Source organism: Leucopleurus acutus, assembly GCF_964270905.1.
Source record: "Leucopleurus acutus genome assembly, chromosome: 11".
Taxonomy (NCBI): Eukaryota; Metazoa; Chordata; class Mammalia; order Artiodactyla; family Delphinidae; genus Leucopleurus; species Leucopleurus acutus.
In genome coordinates this window covers 97,873,283-97,891,542 of record NC_139152.1, presented here as the reverse complement: position 1 = coordinate 97,891,542, position 18,260 = coordinate 97,873,283, and the positions used below count along the sequence as shown (strand labels likewise).

Here is an 18,260-nt window from a genome sequence, read left to right as displayed (position 1 = left end):
AGGAGGTTAAAAAACTTTATTTGGCTTATAAAATTCCACATTCTGTGACAGCGAGCTTCGAGCAGTGCAGAAAGCACAGGACTCTGTTTCTGGGGTGGGGGCTCGGCCTGGAGCACTTCTGAAACTGCTGGTGACCCCTGGGCTGAGACCGGACACACAGGCAGCCTGGCGGCCAGGAGAGCCCGGGGACCACCACCACCAGCAACGCCTGACCCGCAGCGGCTGCAGTCCTCGGAGGACGGGGCGCCTTCATTCCGAGAGCCGACGGCCACGGCTGTGGTCCTGGTTGTCCCGCCAGACGCAGTAGTTGAGCGTGGCCGCAAAGGCCAGCCAGGCCAGGTACGGGTAGAGCAGGCAGGCGGCCGGTGGGCTCACCTGGTGCCAGACCACAGCCGTGGCTGCCGCCACTCCACCCATCAGCAGGAGGTCCACCAGGGCCTGCACAGACACAGAGGGACGACAGGGAGGCCTGAGGCTCCACATACCCATGGGGCTGTGTGTCCCAGCTGCCCACCACCACTATGCCTGAGGGAACTCTCCATCTGCCTCTCAGTGACCTGGTCAAGCCCCTCCCCCATTTTCTGCCTCGGTTTCCTCATCTGTAAAATGGGAACAATTGCCTTCCCTGACTATGCCATGTGTGGGGTGCACAGCACCAGGTGTAATGTGGGTTCTCCTATACCAACGGCCCCTAAACCCATCAGAGCCCCACAAGGCTTCCTGCATTGGAAGAAGAGCAGCTGAGGGGCCCTGGTCCCCTAAGAGCTTCTGAGGAGACGTGAACCAGCAGCCAAGTGCCTCCCCTGCCCCCGCCCTTAGACCCTGACCCTGGGGGTCTGGGATGTGATGCCCCATGTCCCCCAGGGGAGGGGCCGTCTCCAGGGACCAGGGAGACAAGCCAAGGTCACACTTACCCAACCCATTTGTCGGGCACCGAAGAAGAGGGGAGGCCATGCCCAGTTCAGAGCCAGCTGCCCAGCGTAGAGGCCCAGGGGAACCACAGCCTCCTTCGAGAAGCCCCCCAGCTCTTTCCAGATCATGTAGGAGCCATACCTGAAAGAGAGGCTGCCGGTCAGGGCACCAACAGGGAAGACGCCAGGAGCCTCCCTGCAGGGCTGGAAGCCAAGCTCACCTCTGGGACCACACACTGATGGCTCAGGCATGCCCTGCCACTGACTGCTGTGTGGCCTCAGGGAAGTTGCTTAACCTCTCTGGGCCTTTGTTTCTCACGGGGTTGCTGTGGAGATTCTACTTAATACACTGGCAGTGCGTAGGGCAGTACCTGGCACATGGGACACTCAATAAATATTTGACATTATTATCTTCATCAGTTCTATAAAGGGGGAAGCACATAAGGCATGCAAGTAAACAGGATGGGACTTTTGGGCTGGGCCTTAGAGGATGAGTATGAGTTTGCCAGGGGGAGGCAACGAGGATATGCAAAGGCTTAGAGGCATGCACGAGACCCCTGAGTGAGCCTATGTTACTGGTGAAGTCTGGGGGGCACTGGGGAGGTGAAGCAGAAGAGGGCCTGGTCATGGGGCTCTTAGGGCCACAAGGACAACAATACCACCACCAATAATAATAGCTAATGCCCTCCAGCATTTACACACGCAGGCACCGCTCTTTCCGAGCATTAGCTCATTCATTCTCATGGTAACGTCATGAGATGGGCAGTACTACCACTCCCATGTTACAGGTGCAGAAACTGTGGCACAGACAGTCAAAGCGCTAAGGGCTCGTGGCAGGCAATCAGTAGGTGAGTCAGCATTTGAACCCGGGTGGTCTGAGGCCAGAGCCTGGGCTTTTTATTCTGTGAGGGGTTGGACCTTATCTGGACCACAGGGAGTTTCCACGGGGTTCCACAAGAGAGGTGCCAGATTTATGCTCCATCAGGATGTTGATGGCGGTGGGAGGCCTGGAGGCTGGAGCAAGTTAAGGCAGAAACAGTGGTGCCTGGGCCGGGACGGGGAGGAGGAAGCAGGATGCAGGAGGGCCTGGGGCTGGCAGAGGGTGTGGCCCAGGTGACACCCAGGTTTCCAGGACTATCTTACTCCCATCAGAACCCTGGGGCGGACTTCCCTGGTGGCCCAGTGGTTAAGAGTCTGCCTGCCAATGCAGGGGACACGAGTTCAATCCCTGGTCCGGGAAGATCCCACATGCCACAGAGCAACTGAGCTTGTGAGCCACAACTACTGAAGCCCGCGCGCCTAGAGCCGGTGCTCCACAACAAGAGAAGCCACCGCAATGAGAAGCCCGCGCCCCGTAAAGGAGAGTAGGCCCCGCTTGACGTAACTAGAGAAAGCCTGCGTGCAGCAACGCAGCCATAAATAAATAAATAAATTTTTAAATTAAAAAAAAAAAGAACCCTGGGGCAGCAGCCTGGTCCCTGCTACCTGCCCTCTGCAGCCCCACCCTGCAGCGGGCTGGCACAGAACCAGTATGCAGGGAACCTTCCAGAGAAGGGTAGGAAGCCGACCAGTCTCCTGGGTGCGGTTCCCACTGGAGCCACCGGGGGGTGGCGTGGGGGGGGCACTCCCCCATCCAGTCCTGCTTTGCCTGGTGGCAGTTCCTGGGTCTAGTCCAGGAAATCCTGTAGGGTCCCGACTCCAAAGCCCTGTGTCTGTGGGAGGTCCCTTGTCAAATGGGGGGGGTCGTGAAAATTAACCGAGACGAAGCCTGTCACCGGGCAGGTGCTCGACAGATGGCTACTATTACTGCTGTTCTTACTGCTACCAACCTTGGAAGCATCCACATGCCCACGTCTGAACTTTGTACACTGAGCTGGCCTCAGCCTGCTGTTGTGAAAACAGCCAGAATGCCAGTACGGGGTTGCCCGCCCCTCCCAGGAGGCCCCAGAGGAAAAAGTTCAGTTGTGCAACCAACAGGCCCCATAGTTTTCTCCACCCTCACTTGCCAAACGAGGCCAGGAAGTGGTACCTGCTGCCCCGGGAACACCTGCACAGCTCCCGCTCTGGAGGAGAAGCTCTGCCCTCGGGCCTGGGCCTCGCCCTGCCCTGCCTGCCCCGGCAGGTGGACAGGCCCAGCTGCCAGGCCAGCACCCATGCCCACCTACCCCATGGCCGAGTACAGCGTGCCCCAGATGGGAGCCAGCGTCCAGCGGGGCGGGTGCCACGAGGGCTTCTGCAGGCCGGCGTACCAGCGGAGACTCTCCCCGCGGACATAGTGGGAGCCCAGGAAGCCCCCCAGACTGGGCACCAGCGTGAAGCCCACGGCGGGCACCCAGGGCGGGGCCATTGCTGCTGCAGCTGCTGTTCCGGAAAGTTCTGAAAGAGAAGACAGGGCTGGGGTGAGAGGCGGCGATGCTCCAGAGCTGGGGCGGGGCCTCCCCTGGCGCTTTCTGAGGACCTACTGTGCACAAAGCAGGGGTGGGTCTGTTACCAGCCCCTCATCACTCATGGATCAACCAGTCAACTGATGGAACAGCAGGAGGTGCAGAAAAGATGTGTGAGGTTGGGGGGCCGGTGCTGAGTCCGCCCTGCAGCCCCACCCAGCCCAAGGGCCCCAGGGAGTGCGCTTCCACCCCCACCCCCACCCACGAGGCTGCCCTGTCGGCTGCACGTCCACCCCCCGCTCCAGCTGCCAGGCTGCTGTGTGCTCTCACCCTCACCCTTGACCTTGGGTCTCCTGGCAAGTGACCCCTCCTCTCTGCTGCCTCAATCACAGCCAGTTTGGGTCCCCTCCACCAAGAAGGCTGCCCAGCCCCCCTCCCCAGGGGGTATTGCGAGGCCGCCTTGGTCCACACCCTGCGCCTGACGCTCCAATACTTCTCATTCAGTCATTCGTCATTCATGCAACAACAGGTAGCAGACAGAGCTTGGCTCGAATACCCGCTCCCCACCAACATACCGTGGCCTCCGGCAAATGAACAGGACATCAACGTGGCCGACCTGGGTCCAGCCCAGTGTAGGGGGGTCTCTTTGTACATCATCCCACGGGCCCACCCTGAAATCACCTCCCCTTCCCTGTGTTCCAGAGAGGGAAAACAGCCTCCCTGGGGTCACACAGCACTCTGGGGTCAGGCTCTGCCCAGGTTGAAAAGCTGCTGGGCCCTGACGCCCAGGGCCATGGACGTGGTGGGTGGAAAGGGACAGAGTTTAAGGCTGGTGAGGGCCCCTCAGCAGCCCTGAGAGGCTGACGGGGCTCAGGGCAAGGAAGGCCTGGATGCTGTCACCACCACCTCGAGGGCTGGAGCCCCCCAGGCAGGGACAGAGGGGACCCAATCTTCAGGTCTCTCCGTTCTGCTCGTCAAACACTCCCCCTTGCCCAGCAGCCCCCAGGTCTGCGCTAAGGACCTACTAGGCGCCCAGCAGTGCTCAAGGCTCCCGGGGAGCTGAGCTCATTGGGGCTGAGAGTCCAGCCAGACAGCAAGCGGGGCCCTGGGCTGGGGTTGGGGGCCAGCTCTGCCTAACCTGCTGTGGGACCCCAAGCCTATCAGCACCCCCAACTGGGCCTCGGTTTCCCCACCACAAAATGAAGGGGCTGAGCTCCTGCTAACACGCCCTGACTCTAGTTGGAGAAGCCGGAGTGTCTGTAGGAGATAAGAAGCCGCACAGATGGATTACGTTCAGCAAACTTGCAGGACGGCCTGCTGGGGTGGGGGCTGGGCACCCACGGCGGATGGAGCGGAAGAGGCCCAGACCTCAGACAGGGCACCCCGACCCGGGATCAGAGAGCAGATGGTGCTGGAAGGGCACGGAGCACTTTCTCCCAGGACACGGGAGGGGACTGCGGCGGGGGAGGAGAGAGGCACGAGGCAGACGGGGCAGCAGGTACCCGGAAGAGGCCGTGCCCATCCGGAGGCAGTGGGCAGCCATCGGGGCTTCCGGGTGGAGGGCGAAGGCTGCCCAGGGCAGAAGGGGCAGCGGCTGGCCTGGGGCGGCACGAAGCTCCGTGAGATGCAGAAGCAACCTCAGTGCCCAACACCGGGGGCTGTTAAGGATGGGTCAACCCCCAAGTCCAGCTTGGAGGACTCTTTAATGATGTGAAAACTGTCCTCAACATAACGTTAAGTGCAGAAAGCAGAATATAAAATTGATACAGAATTATGCCAATTTTAGCAAAAAACGGATATGCATTTTAAAAACGGTAACAAGTGCGTGAAGATGTTAGCAGCCATCACCCTCATAAAACAAACACCTCCTGGGGAACGGCTGTGAGCCTGGCCCAGGCACAGGCCCGACCCAAACACTGTCTTTCTGTCCTCACCCTTTGAGGGGCCCACACCATCTTATCCCACCTGCCGACGGACCCATGGTGCAGAGTGGCGGGGGCGTTTGCCCAGGGCCTCTCCACAAGCGGGTAGCTTGGGAGTCTAAGGCCCACACTCAGCAGAGGGATTTACGACGCTTTGTTATTGCTTTCCGAAATGTCTATAATGAGCATAATTTTAAAAGGAACAGTCGGAGAGTGTCAGGCATCCAGCAGAATCCGGCTCTGCCATCTAGTGACTCTGATTCCTCCCCCCCGGGCCTCAGTTTTCTCACCTGTCGAGTGGGGACAGTGAGCTCATTCCCCACGATCACTGCACAGATGAGCCGTGAGGATGAACACTGCCCAGGGCTGGCTGGTGACAAGTAAAGGTTCCTGTGCTTCTCCCCGCGCCCCTCTCACCCCACCCCCCGGCCCTCTGGCTTCCAGGGTGCACACAAGTGTTCCTGGGGTGGGGGCGAGGGTCTGATCTCACCACAGTACGAAGGCCCACCTCTCCCAGGGCCAGGAGAGCACTGGCCCCGTGCTGCTGCCAGGTGGATGTGGAGCCCTGGGACCCAGCCACCACTGTGTCATCTCGGGGGAGCCCAGGCCACCTCAGCCGGCTTTCTCACCTACGCCATGGGGCACAGCCCTGCTCAGCCTGTTTAATAAATGTGTTGAACCCGCAGCCAAGTGACAGCCCTTCGGCAACTCTAACAAGCTGTGTTCAGTGCCTGAGGGCTCCCCTGGACCGTGACCTGAGCTGGGCAGGTGGGAGGGCTTCACCTCGCACTGACTCTCACACACAGATAGGGACACGGAGGCCCAGGGGGTCGGGGGCTGAACTGTGCCTTTTCCCAGGAAGGTCCCAATTTATGTCCACTTTGTCCCAAAAGAATGGCCCCCCTCCCTCTCAGCAGTGCTCCTTTTACAGGTGACCAAGGTTAATGCCACCAGTGTAAGACACATGACACGGTTCACAGAGGTGGACACACTCGCTCTGGTATTCGTGCCCCAAACACAAACCCCAGTCCGAGCATGAGAAAACGTCGCAATCCCAGACGGAGGAACATTCGACCAAATACCTGGCCTGCGCTCTAGCACTCTTGAAAAGGGTCAAGGTCACGAAAGGCAAGGAAAGACGGAGGGAAATGTCACCGACTAAGGACAAATAACAGCTAAACGCAATGTGGGATCCCAGACGGATGGGGTCCTGGGCCAGCTGAGCACGTTAGCGGGGTTACCGGCACGGTGTGAATTTCCTGGTTCCACTAGGGGAAGCTGGGTGAAGGGTACGCAGCAACTCTCTGCACTACCTTTGTAACTTTACTGCAAGTCTAAAATTAGTTCAAAATGAAACATTAAAAAGAAAAGAAGGGGCTTCCCTGGTGGCGCAGTGGTTGAGAGTCCGCCAGCCGATGCAGGGGACGTGGGTTTGTGCCCCGGTCCAGGAAGATCCCACATGCCGTGGAGCAGCTGGGCCCGTGAGCCATGGCCGCTGAGCCTGCGCGTCCGGAGCCTGTGCTCCGCAACGGGAGAGGCCACAGCAGTGAGAGGCCTGCGTACCGCAAAAAAAAAAAAAAAAAAAAAAAAAAAAAGAAAAGAAAAGAAGGACCGTGGTTTGGACACTAACGTGCACAGTCTCTGCTTCGGTCCCTAAGCCCCACCCCTGACCCACCTGCTATCAAGACCCCTCAGAGTTTCCTGATCATTTATTTGTTTTCTATTTCTTATTGCTTTTGGTTAATGGAAATGAGAGTCATATAATATAAAGTGAACCGTTTTAAAGTGCACAGGTCAGTGGCATTTGGTACATTTCCCAATGTCGTGCAACCATCTATACCAAGTTCCACCCCAAAAGACGCCCACCCATCAGCTCACTCCCCGTTCCTCCCTCCCCCGGCCCCTGGCAGCCACCATCTGCCTTCCGTCCCTGTGGATTTTCCTTTTCCACACGTTTCACACACATGGGCTCACACCTCATGTGGACTCTGCGGTCCGGCTGCCCTCACTGAGCGTGTGTTCGAGGCTCACCCACGTTGTAGCCTGGGTCCATACTTCTCCCCACGGCGCTGTGGGCAGGGGCACTCGTGTCACCCTGCCACGGCACCCAGCCGGTGCCCGGGAAACCCCCAGCGTGCCAGCCGACGGGGCGGGAGAGCCCACCATCCTGGTCCCTTGCTGTGCAGAACAAACACACCCAGGAAGAGGTGGTGGCTCTCCCCCCTGCGGTGACAGAGTAAGGCCTGAGCCCACGCTTCTGCTCAGCCTTCCAGGCTGCTGTGTTTATGCACCACTGGGCCAAGGGGATTAAAGGGTCTGCCCAGCCTGAGGGTCAGAAAACAGGTAGGTCAAATGCCCCACATGGAGAGAGCCCAGGCAAGGAGCTTCCTGGGGCCTCACGGGGACTGCCAGGCTCTTGAATCACCCGATTAGGGGACCCACCAAGCTGAGTCATGCTGGGTGGGGCAGGGCGGGGCAGCTGGCCCAAGCAGGCCTGAGGGAGATCCATCCCGTGATGGGGTTAGGGTTAGGGTTAGAGTTTGGGTTAGAGCCACTCCAGTGGCCAGGAGGGGGCGCAGGGCTCAGGCAGAGACGCAAAGCCACCCACCCGCCCTTCATCTGTTTCCGTCAGAAGGTGACTAAACGCCCACCTCGGCCCTGCCTGCAGTTCTCTTGGTGAAGCCGAGCCAAAGCTCCTCTCTGGGCCTCGGTTTCCCCTTACATCAGGTGGGTGTAACCTGCCCTGTGTGCCTCGTGGGGCTGTGGGCAGGCTCAAGGGAGGTCCGGATAAGCCAGGGGATGTGGGGGTCAGTGCTGGGGACCACTCATGCCTCCAGGAGAAGAAGCCACATGGCGCAGACCCAAGGCTGAGAAAATGTCAGCCGGTTGGTCACCCAACGCTCAGTGGGTGAAAATGCTTCCAAAAGGCCCCGCCCTCAAGGCCTGGGGCCACTGAAACATCGGCCAAGAAGGGCAAAGCAGAGAGCGGAGGCCCTGGGGTCAGGAGACCGTGCAAGGCCTTCGGGAGGGGTGGGGGGCGGAGCCTGGTGCAGGGCCCGGCTGTATTCATCCTGGGTCATCGCGGCTTCACAACAGCCGCAGGGGTGAGGCCAGCTGCTTCTCTTCTCAGGCCCCGAGTTCCACATCTCTCGGCCTCCATAGTGGGCTCCACTTTCCAGATGAGGAAACCGAGGTACAGGGAGTCACAGAACTTTCCAGGTCTGGGTGACTCTGAGACCTCCTGAAACACCCCTCCAGCTCCTGATCTGGGAGTCTGCTGGCCTCAGCTCTGGGCCACACAGCCAGTCACAACGATGGGCTGTGTCACCTCCCCTCTTCAGCTTCCTCCTCCATCGTGACAAGGCCCTTAAGCCCTGCCCCAGAAACCTGCGGGGGGGCCCAAGGCTCATCTCAGGCCACTCCCACCCCACCTCAGCCATTCCACCCCTGCCTGGGCGCCAGAGGATTCTCTCAGGACCAACAGCCTCACTCTCCCTCCCCAGCACCAGGGCCAGGGTCCCAGCCCCGATGAGGCCTCAGGTCCCAGCTGGGCCCATGACAGCAGTTTCAGGATGGGAATCCTCCCTGCCCCTGGGGTGAGACTCAGGATCTCCTTTCTAGCGATGCTTCACTCCTGGGCCTCTGCGGCCCCGTCTGTGAAGGGGACGTGGCGGCAGTGGGCCTCGGGAGGAGCTTTCTGTTCTGAGGCCTCCCTACAGAAGGTGACAGGAACTGCTGCTCAGAAACAGAACAGAGTTTTGCCGTTTCTCTGGTCCCCACCTCCTGGGCTGTACCCAGCCCCTCCTGGGTCCTATGTCTCCTTCAAGCCACCACCGATGGTCTCAGGGACCTGTTTTAAGGCTCCTTTTTTTTTTTTTTAAATGACTCACAGCTAATCGTCCTCATTATAACCTCTGTTAATCTTTTTCATTATGAAAGTATCCAATGTAACAGACAGCAGGTCTGGAAACCCAGCTGGTCTGGGATGGGGTGGGGCTGGGGGTGACAAAGGGGAATCTGCTTTACGGAGAATGACTATTGAGACAGAGAGCACGCTCAGGCATTGCTTGCACAATCAAAAATAAATAAAAGAAAATATAAATAAGAGACAGATTCAGAAATGAAGTAATGAAAAGTCAAAAGTGTATACGGCACAAAGTACGCTCGCCCCCTGTCAGCACCTCCCCTACCCCCGCTCAGCGATCCACTGTCAGCGGTTTCTGGTTTCTGGCTGAACCAGCTGGACACCATTCAGTCATGGCCAGGCAGACACACACACACACACACACATTCCAGGCACACACTCCTCTGGGCATGCACTGTGGAGGAAGCAGGGCTTTGAAATCAGACCACCAGCATTTGAACCCCAGCTGCATTGCTCTGTGCCCCGGGCAGTTTCCCCCCAGTTCAGAGGCTCCCTTGGAGGCCCGGGGCTCTGTCTGAGGCTCCCTCTGCGAAAGCTGAGCAGCCTGTCTCCTTGCTCCCCGAAGAGCCTTTCTCCTCAGCCCCTTTCCCGACCAGTGGACAAGAGCTACTGCTTCCTGGGAGCCTGGCCTCCCGCTGCCCTGTGTCGGGCTCCCCACGCCACTCCCCAGAGAGACACTGGGGCCTTCGGCCCACATCCAAGCAGCCTGGCCTTTGGGCCGTGGGCCTGCTGTGCACCAGGCACTCTGGGCCGTGCTCCTTGTACACAGCCTCCTCCTTGGCCGTGACCCTTTGGGACACCCTCAGTCACACATCCTTAGGGGAGGCTCGAGTCCTGCCCCTGCCCCTGCCGTCCACCCTGCAGCATGTGGCTGGTACCAGGTACCATCATGCCCTAGCAGGCCAGCCCGAGAGGCTCCCAATCCGGGCCAGGCCACAGGCCTCGGCAAGGCTGGCTCTGGCACTCAGCCATGCGTTCACAGCTGGAAGCCCCCCTGTAAGCAGATAGGGTCGAGTGCCCCCCAAGGAAGAGAACCGTGCATGGCTTTCTTGACACAAGAGAAGCCATTTTAGGCCTAAGCCGTTTTGTGATCTAAGCCTGGCCACAGGGCTTGCCCTTGAACAGGCCTCTAATAATCTTAAGGGAATGAAAGAACAGACAACTGTTATCAGGCAAGAGAAATAACAATAGCAAAGATAATAAATCAGTTGTAAAGACTCCCAGTTCTGTCTCAGTGGTAAAGGTTACCCCGAAACACGTTTTTGAGCTGTTTTGCAGAATTTAAACACATCTCCCTACCCCCACCCCAAGTGCTCAGCTACCAGATCAGCTGGAACCTAAGGGACAAGAAGCTGACCTTTGCTGACCCGTCGTAACTTCAATCAACTAAAGCTTGGACTCTATAGACCTCTGCCCCAATTCTATATTGAATTCTCCTCTGCTCAAGCCCCTTCATGAATAGGCAGCTTAAAACTTCCCCAGTTTGGCTGTTTGGGGAGACACTTCCTTGGGAAAGCTCCGAGGCGCTCTCCTTACTTGTTGGAAGGAATAAATCCTGCTTGCTTGTGCCTTTTGGGCCCAGTTTTCCGGGAACAACACGACCCCTCCCACCTGGGCTCCCAGCTCCTTTGCAGGAGGGGCAGGGGACAGGCAAGTCCCTGCCCACACCGGGACGTGTAGGTTACAGTGCATCTGAGCACTTGACGGGGATCTAGGGACCCGGTCCTAAGGCTCCGCGGGGCCTTCACTGGCTTTGGACAAATAACTTCCCCTTCTCTGGCCTGGGTTTCCTCCCTAGAAATGGGGTGTCTCAAGTGGATCAGGAGCCCGAGGTCTCCCAGGCACTTTGTGATCCTCAAGGTATCCCGCTCCTCCACTCCCGCCCTCTGCCGGCCGCGGCTGCTCAACTACCGGATTGGGCGGGAAGCGGGGGTGCCTGGTTCCTCCCGCGGCTCCGCTTCCCGCGGGACCCGAGGGCCCAGCGGGGTGCGGCGGGGCGGGGGTGCCCAAGTTCCCCCTTCCGCGCCCCCAATCCCGCCGGAACCCGGCCGCGCAGGAGCGCCGACCGCTGAGGCCAGGGCCGGGGGGAGGGGTGTCACCGCCCCCCTCCCGCCGGCCGACCCTATGGCCGGGTCCCTAGTGCTGCCCCCCGGCCGCCCCCTGGGTCCCCGCCACCTCCCGCCGCAGTTTCCCCTCGGTCCCCGCGCCGGCGGGCGGGCGCTGTCGTGGGTCGCTGCCGCACGGGGCCCCCTTCCCGCCGCCCCTTCGAAGCCCCGAACCCACTCACCGGCGACGACGACTCGCTAGGGGAACAGCACTGCGCGGCGGGAGGTGGGGGCCGGGCCCGGACCCGGACCCGCCCGCGAGGCCCCGCCCACCCCGGCCCCGCCCACCCCGGCCCCGCCCGGCTTGGCTGGAAACCCGGGCGGCGGCCGCCGAGAACCTCGCGGCTTGGGGCGCTCCCTCCTCTGGCCGCCCTGCCAGAAAGATGCGCCTCCGCCTCCCCCGGGCACGAGCGCGCCTCCCGGCCGCTTCTCCTTCCCACCGTGACCGCCCCGCCGCGCAGACACTGCCGGCTCTGCGGGCAGGTCGCGTCTCTTCCTGTGCCTCATTTCTCCTATCTGTAAAGTGGGCCGATAGAGATCACCGATCTCAGAGAGGGCAATTACGTCGCCTGACGGCAGAGCCCTGAACATCCTTCTACACAGCAACCCTGGCCACCATCTCCGGAGGAGAGCCCCAGTTCCTTTAGCTGTTGCCCCAGGACAGGAGGCAGCCCTGGCCCAGCCTCTCTGCGGCTGGCTCCCTCCGCCTCCATCTCCTCATCGGTAAAATGGGCACGGCATGGTGGGAGTAAGGAGGATGCCACATGGTAATGCAGGAGACCACAGGCGCTTGGCATTCAGTGACCATCACAGCCCAGAGGTGGCCTCCAGTTTGCCAGGGTCACCCTGATGGGACAGCGTGTCCAGGCCCAGGCCTTGAGCACTTCACCGCCTCATCTGCACGCACTACTTTATTACTGCAGCCCAGGGCCTGTCACTGCCCCCTTGACTAACTTGGCCTGGCGGGGCCCGCAGACTGCCAGAACCACAATTGCCCGAACTGGACACTTGGGGTGGGGGTCGGGAGGCCCAGGTGAAGCCTGCCTGCTGCTCCTGGGCTGAAGTCTGACTTCCCGAGGCCCTGCCTTTTTTGCCTTCATGGACCTCTTCTACCTTTGACTGCGTTTGTATAAAGGCAGGTATAATCCAGGCTGGGTTCTTTTCACGTTTTTCTTCTGATTTTAAAAGAAATGAAAGTATTTTCCTGGATCCCTCAAGGCACCATGGGCCCACACGTTGTGGCTACTGTTACTCACGAAGTTGGTCTGGCCACGCCTCCCAGCAAGCGGCCCGCCCTCACCCTCTTCCTGTAAGGAGGTGCCCAGTGGCTCGGCTGAGAGGCAAACCCGCCTGCCCCGGAAGACCCGTGGCGGGGAGGCAATGCATCTTCCCTCTCGCCTCTCCCCTCCCGCTTGCAGGGCTCAAGGCCCACGGGGCATCCTGGGAGGCAGCGATTTCTGGTCCCAAATACTTGCTGGGCACCAGGGCCCGGTGCAGGGGGCGGGCAGAGAACAAACACACTAGGCCCGCCCTTTTCACAGGTGAGCCCCTGCAGTTCAGAGGGCCGGTGGCTGCCATAGGGATTAACACTGCAGGTCTAGATGAGATGTGGATGCCCCTCCTGGGGTGCTGGGAAGCCTCCCGTTACTTGTGCCCCCCTCTGCCCAACCCCACACACCCCACCTAAGCCTGGGCAGCGGCCATCATCCTCCCTAGCTGGCCCCCAGGGAGCCCCTTCCATGCCGCTCCTCTGCTCGGGACCCTCTGTGGCTCCCTTAGAATACAGTCCAAGCCTTTTACCCGGCACTCAAGGCCCTGACTGCCTGACCCTATCCCACCTCCGTGCCTTTGCATACACTGTTCCCCCTGCACAGAGGATCCTTCACTCCCACCCTGGGCAACTCCACATGTCCAAGTCTGACTGCTCCCCAGTGTCACCCCAGGAAGCTCTTCCAGAACGCTGACTCTGTACCACCCCCACTCTAATCGGGCAGTGACCTCTGAACTTCACAGCACTGAGCATAGGAGCTTCTCCTGGGCATTTGGCACGTGCCAACCTCAAGGGATGTATATATTGAGCACCACAGGTTGCCCAGCTCTGGGCTCAACCCTGGAGGGTACAACACAAGCAAACCCAGCCCCCGGCCTCAGTCAATCGAGGAAGGAGACATGGAAAACACCCTCCCAATCCCCAGAGGATACTCAGAGAGGTGACAAGGTCACACAGCTTGCCAGTGATGCAGTCAGGATTTATACCCCTGCAGTCCAGGGCCTGAGCTCTTAACTATTGTGTCATTCATTAGGCTTCTCAATTCTAAGTGTGATTTGAGTACAGTATTTTCTTTTATTTTGTGTGTTTACTTTCTTACATGAATAATTCATATTTATTGTAAGGAAATTGGAAAATACAGGCAAAAAGAAAAAAGTCACCCACTCTCCCATTACCCAAGCACAGGCAACACTGTGAGTTTTTCTATGCCTTTTTCTAAGCATGTGCACATGTTTCTTTACAAGAATGCCTTCATGAAATAATTGGTTTTGTAATTTGTTCTCTTCCCCTTACAATAAATCAGAAACCTCTTTCTACATTACCAAAAATTTGTCTACATTTAACATGTGTGCGCTTTAGAATAATAAGATGCCGTCTGTCCACCCCCAGGTTAATAAGAAGAAGATTCCCAGGGCCCTAGGAACCTCCTGGCGCTCTCTCTGGGGATTGCTCCTGCCACTCCAGAGGTCACCTCTGTCTTGACTTTTGGGTTAAACACGCCCTTACTTTCCTTTAGAGTTTTATTAAGACCCTTAGGTATGTCTCCCTGAGCCCTATATTGATTCGCTTCAAACAGCTGAGGGGCAGCATGCAGCTGGCTGGAGGGAGTGGACACGATGGCCGGGGCAGAGGAAGACCCCTACGAAGGTGAAACTGAACTGAACCGCTGGGGCACAGACTGGCCTCAGCCTCCCTGAGCATTGACAGGAGTCCCTCTGGGGCAGCTGGTGGGCAAGGCTGGGTGTGCAGGTCCCCTGTCGGCACATCCCGCCAGGCTGTGGTGTGGACATTCAATATGAAATAGAGGCATGGGCTGTGTGTCTTCTTGCTTCTGAGCTCACTGCACCTGTGTCCAGACCTCAGGAGCGGGGGTGGACACTTCTGTGAGATGGAACAGTGTCCTTCACTGAGCCAGGTAGCAGAACATGGAAGGGAGAACAGGGTCTCATCAGCCTGTGATCAAGACAGCCAAGTGTGGACGGGAATCTAGGCCAGGCTCACCAGACATTTCAGTTCCTAAACAGGCAGGACAGTGACAGGTGGCAACTTGGTGATGACAGCCCTCTGTGCATCTCTGATGTACTGGCTGCTCGAAGGCCTGGTGCACAGGTCATCCTGGGATCTCTCTTCACCACCAGCCTGGGGGTGGCCTTGGCCCCTCTGTGGTAGCTGGCTTCTCATTTCCTGGACAGCACATCTCGCCCTTCCTGGTCCCCCTGTGTTGGCGATGAGCCCATCCTCCAAGAATGCAGTCTTTTTTTTTTTTTTTAATGTATTTTTTTTGACTGCGTTGGGTCTTCGTTGCTGCACGTGAGCTTTTTCTAGTTGCGGTGAGCGGGGTCTACTTTTCATTGCGGTGCGGGCTTCTCTTGCTGCGCAGCACGGGCTCTAGGCGCGTGGGCTTCAGTAGTTGTGGCGTGTGGGCTTAGTTGCTCCGCAGCATGTGGGATCTTCCCGGACCAGGGCTCGAACCCATGTCCCCTGCACTGGCAGGCGGATTCCTAACCACTGCACCACCAGGGAAGTCCCCAAGGATGCAGTCTTAAGAAAGGCTACATAGGAGGTATCTTTTTTGAGATCTTGCACTCTGTCCTGTGGTTGACTGATGTTTGACGGAGTAAAAATTCAAAGTCGGAAATCATTGTCCTTCAGCATCATGGAGACACGCCGTTTTCCAGCTGCCATGGTGCGATGAGCAGACTGAAGCCGTTCTGTGTTCTGAGCCCCTGTGTGTAACCCCTTTTGTTCTTCCTGGAAGATTTTAAGCTTTTCGTCCCCAGAGTCCTGGAATTCCATGCTGATATTCCTCGATGTGGGTCTAATTTCATCCAATGTTCCAGCTCTCAGGAAACTCATATCTTTTATTTTTCAGAAACTGGATTTTTAGAGGGGATGATTTCCTTCCCTCCATTTTCTCGCTTCTCTTTCTGGAATCCCTATTACTCAGAATCCTGGACTTCCTGGGCTTGTCTTCTAACTTCCCTTCCTCTCCTGCTTCTCATGGTTTGCTTTCTTCTTTTTCTGTAAACTTCTGTGACGTTTCCTCAACTTTCTCTTCTTGGCCCTCTATTGATTTTTTAAAATTCAGCTATCCTATTTTTTTATTTCCAAGGGATTTTTGTTGTTGTTGTTTTCTCAAGGTTCTTTTTTTAAAAAAATAACTTCCTGGACTTCCCTGGTGGTCCAGTGGTTAAGACTCCATGCTCCCACTTCAGGGGACACAGGTTCAATCCCTGGTTGGGGAAGATCTGGAATGCTGCACAGCGTGGCCCAAAGAAAAAAAAAACTATAAAAAAAAATTAAAACTTCCTGTACATTTTTCACTGATGCAATGTCTTCTCTTACCTCTCAACTATCAAGGATAATTTTCTTAAAACAATTATTTTCTTCTCTCATCATAGTCTCTGATTCCTATGCATTGTAGTTATTTTATTTTATTTTATTCTGTATGTAAGAGGCTTTCCTCAGATGCCTGGGAATCCTTGCCTGGCTGCTCATGATAAGAAGAAAAAAGGAAAATAAGTCTTTGGATGGTATTTGTTGAATTAGCTTCACTGTAAGTTGAACTTGTTGGTCATTTGTCTGGTAACTTCCTGGACTGTCAATATCTTCAGCATTTTCCTCTTGTACTGGTCAGATTCCCCAAGGCCCTCCAGTTCTTGCCTGGAGGATAGGGGTCTGGTGGCACATTTCTGGGAGCATGGGAGGAGGTCTCTGCACTCAGCAGTCAGTATCCACCTGTTTCAGCAGAGAACCCACATTCACCATGATCCTTGGCCTGCCCAGCCCTTTCCAGAGCTAAGCATTTGCCAGAATGAGGGAGGGGTATCACCCAGGGGCTAAAGAGAGGGAAGACATCTAAAGATCTAACTGTTCTTCAAAGACACCTTCAAATAGTTCTCTTAATTTCAGCCTTTTTTTTTTTTTTTTTTTTTTTTTTTTTTTGCGGTACGTACGCCTCTCACTGTTGTGGCCTCTCCCGTTGCGGAGCATAGGCTCCGGATGCGCAGGCTCAGCGGCCATGGCTCACGGGCCCAGCCGCTCCGCGGCATGTGGGATCTTCCCGGACTGGGGCACGAACCCGCGTCCCCTGCATCGGCAGGCGGACTCTCAACCACTGCGCCACCAGGGAAGCCCAGTTTCAGCCCTTTTTAACCCTTAGATCTAGAAGTGCCTAGGGCTACCAGTTCCTAAGCATTTAAGGATTCTGTTGTATGAATAAGGGTTGGTTCTCAGCCTTCCGCCGTCTGGAGTCTGCTGAATCAGATAATACTGCTCATCCTGGTTTCCAGCTTGAAGAGATTCTGTTGCTGTTCCTGTTCTCCCTGTCCTTGTGTTTTATGTCTTTAAAAGATTCCTTTCCTCTGGGTTTATGTGCTTCTGGAGGCAGCGTGTGCTCTGTTCATGTCTTAACCTGAAAACCTCCTCCATATCTTTTATCACCACAGCATTGTATAGATTTGCCATCATTTATTTAACTAATCTCCTCTTGCTGGATATGCACCTCATTTCCTCCTTTTCCGTGTCAAAAGCAAGGCTGCTGCGGATGACCTGAGAGCTCATCTGATTCTTTTCTCAGGACAAGCTCACTGTAGTAGACTTGATGATGTAAGTCTAATCTCGGAGAGACAGCAGTGAGCAGTCCTGAAGAGAGATTGTAGTTCCCTGCCCAGGAGTCGAACCTGGATAGCCTAGATGAAAACCAGGAATCGTAGCTGCTAGACCACGAGGGGCTAGAGATTAGAAGCAAAGGGGCCCTAGCTCTTTCCCCCATTTTAAAGCAAGAGTGTTTCAAGGAGGCAAAAACTGTAAACTCAGGTACAAAGTTTATTATTAGAGACACAGCATAACATGTGGGAGAGCTCACAGACAAACAGTTTGTTTAAGACAGAAGCAGGGCAGAAATACACACCTGGAGGGAAAGGCTACCAGCCTCCTCTCTAATGAGGGGGGGCCAGTAAGTCAGAAGCTAGCCAGAAATATACCCACAGAGAGGAGTGTGGGAGTCCTGAATGAGGAGCTCAGTAAAGAGGTGATTTAAATCACGTATATAGGACAGTTCTTCGGGTCTTGGTTTACATTTGGCCAATTATCTTGTTTCTTTTTTCACAGCTGATGGGTCCCAGGACCCTCCCCAACATGCATGTGCAACATTTTGCTAAGATGGATCCCACTGCAGAGGCCTTCTAGCTGGGTGTATGTCCACACATACTGTGGGGTGGCGGCTGCTCCCTTTCTGACCCCCAAGGAGCCTTCCTGCGCATGTGCAGACAGGGAAGTTTTTATTGACCTCAGGAGTGGGCGCCTTATCTCTTTACCTTAGCAGAGCTCAGCTTCTGCCACTAGCTTTGTCCTTGGAGTGCCTGGGTGAGAACAAAGCTTCAATTTTACTCCACTTGACAAACCCCAGTTGTGCAGCCCAGCGGCCCATCTATCTCCTACCTCAGGTCTACCTAGATCTTCCTCATTCTGAGGTGTGGAGTGAGCTTGTGTGTGTGTGTGTGTCCTGCGCTCCTTAGAAGAGGCTGGCAAGGAATGAAAGAGGAGCAGGGGGCGTAAAGGGATGTAGTTAGAGATGAGGTCAGAATTAGACTCTCTCTGACCCAGCCTTGCACCCCCAATTCCAGTCCTCCTTTTGTCACTAACCACCTGTCTTTGAGCTCTTGTCTCCTCATGTGTAAACTAAGGATAATAATAGCACCTATTCATCACAGCGTTGCTGTGAGGAATTAAACAGACTAAT

The 18,260-nt window shown here is 56.5% G+C and overlaps 1 protein-coding gene across 1 annotated transcript; it reads right to left on the bottom strand.

Moving 5' to 3' along the window:
• TSPO (translocator protein) lies at positions 1-11,526 on the bottom strand. The gene is made up of 4 exons (XM_082850360.1): positions 11,430-11,526; positions 3,077-3,287; positions 915-1,053; positions 1-438 (listed from the first exon to the last, which is right to left on the bottom strand). The coding sequence occupies exons 2-4, from the start codon at positions 3,256-3,258 to the stop codon at positions 250-252; spliced, it is 510 nt and encodes a 169-aa protein (XP_082706486.1). The 5' UTR covers positions 3,259-3,287; positions 11,430-11,526; the 3' UTR covers positions 1-249.
• Between the last annotated feature and the right edge of the window lie 6,734 nt (positions 11,527-18,260).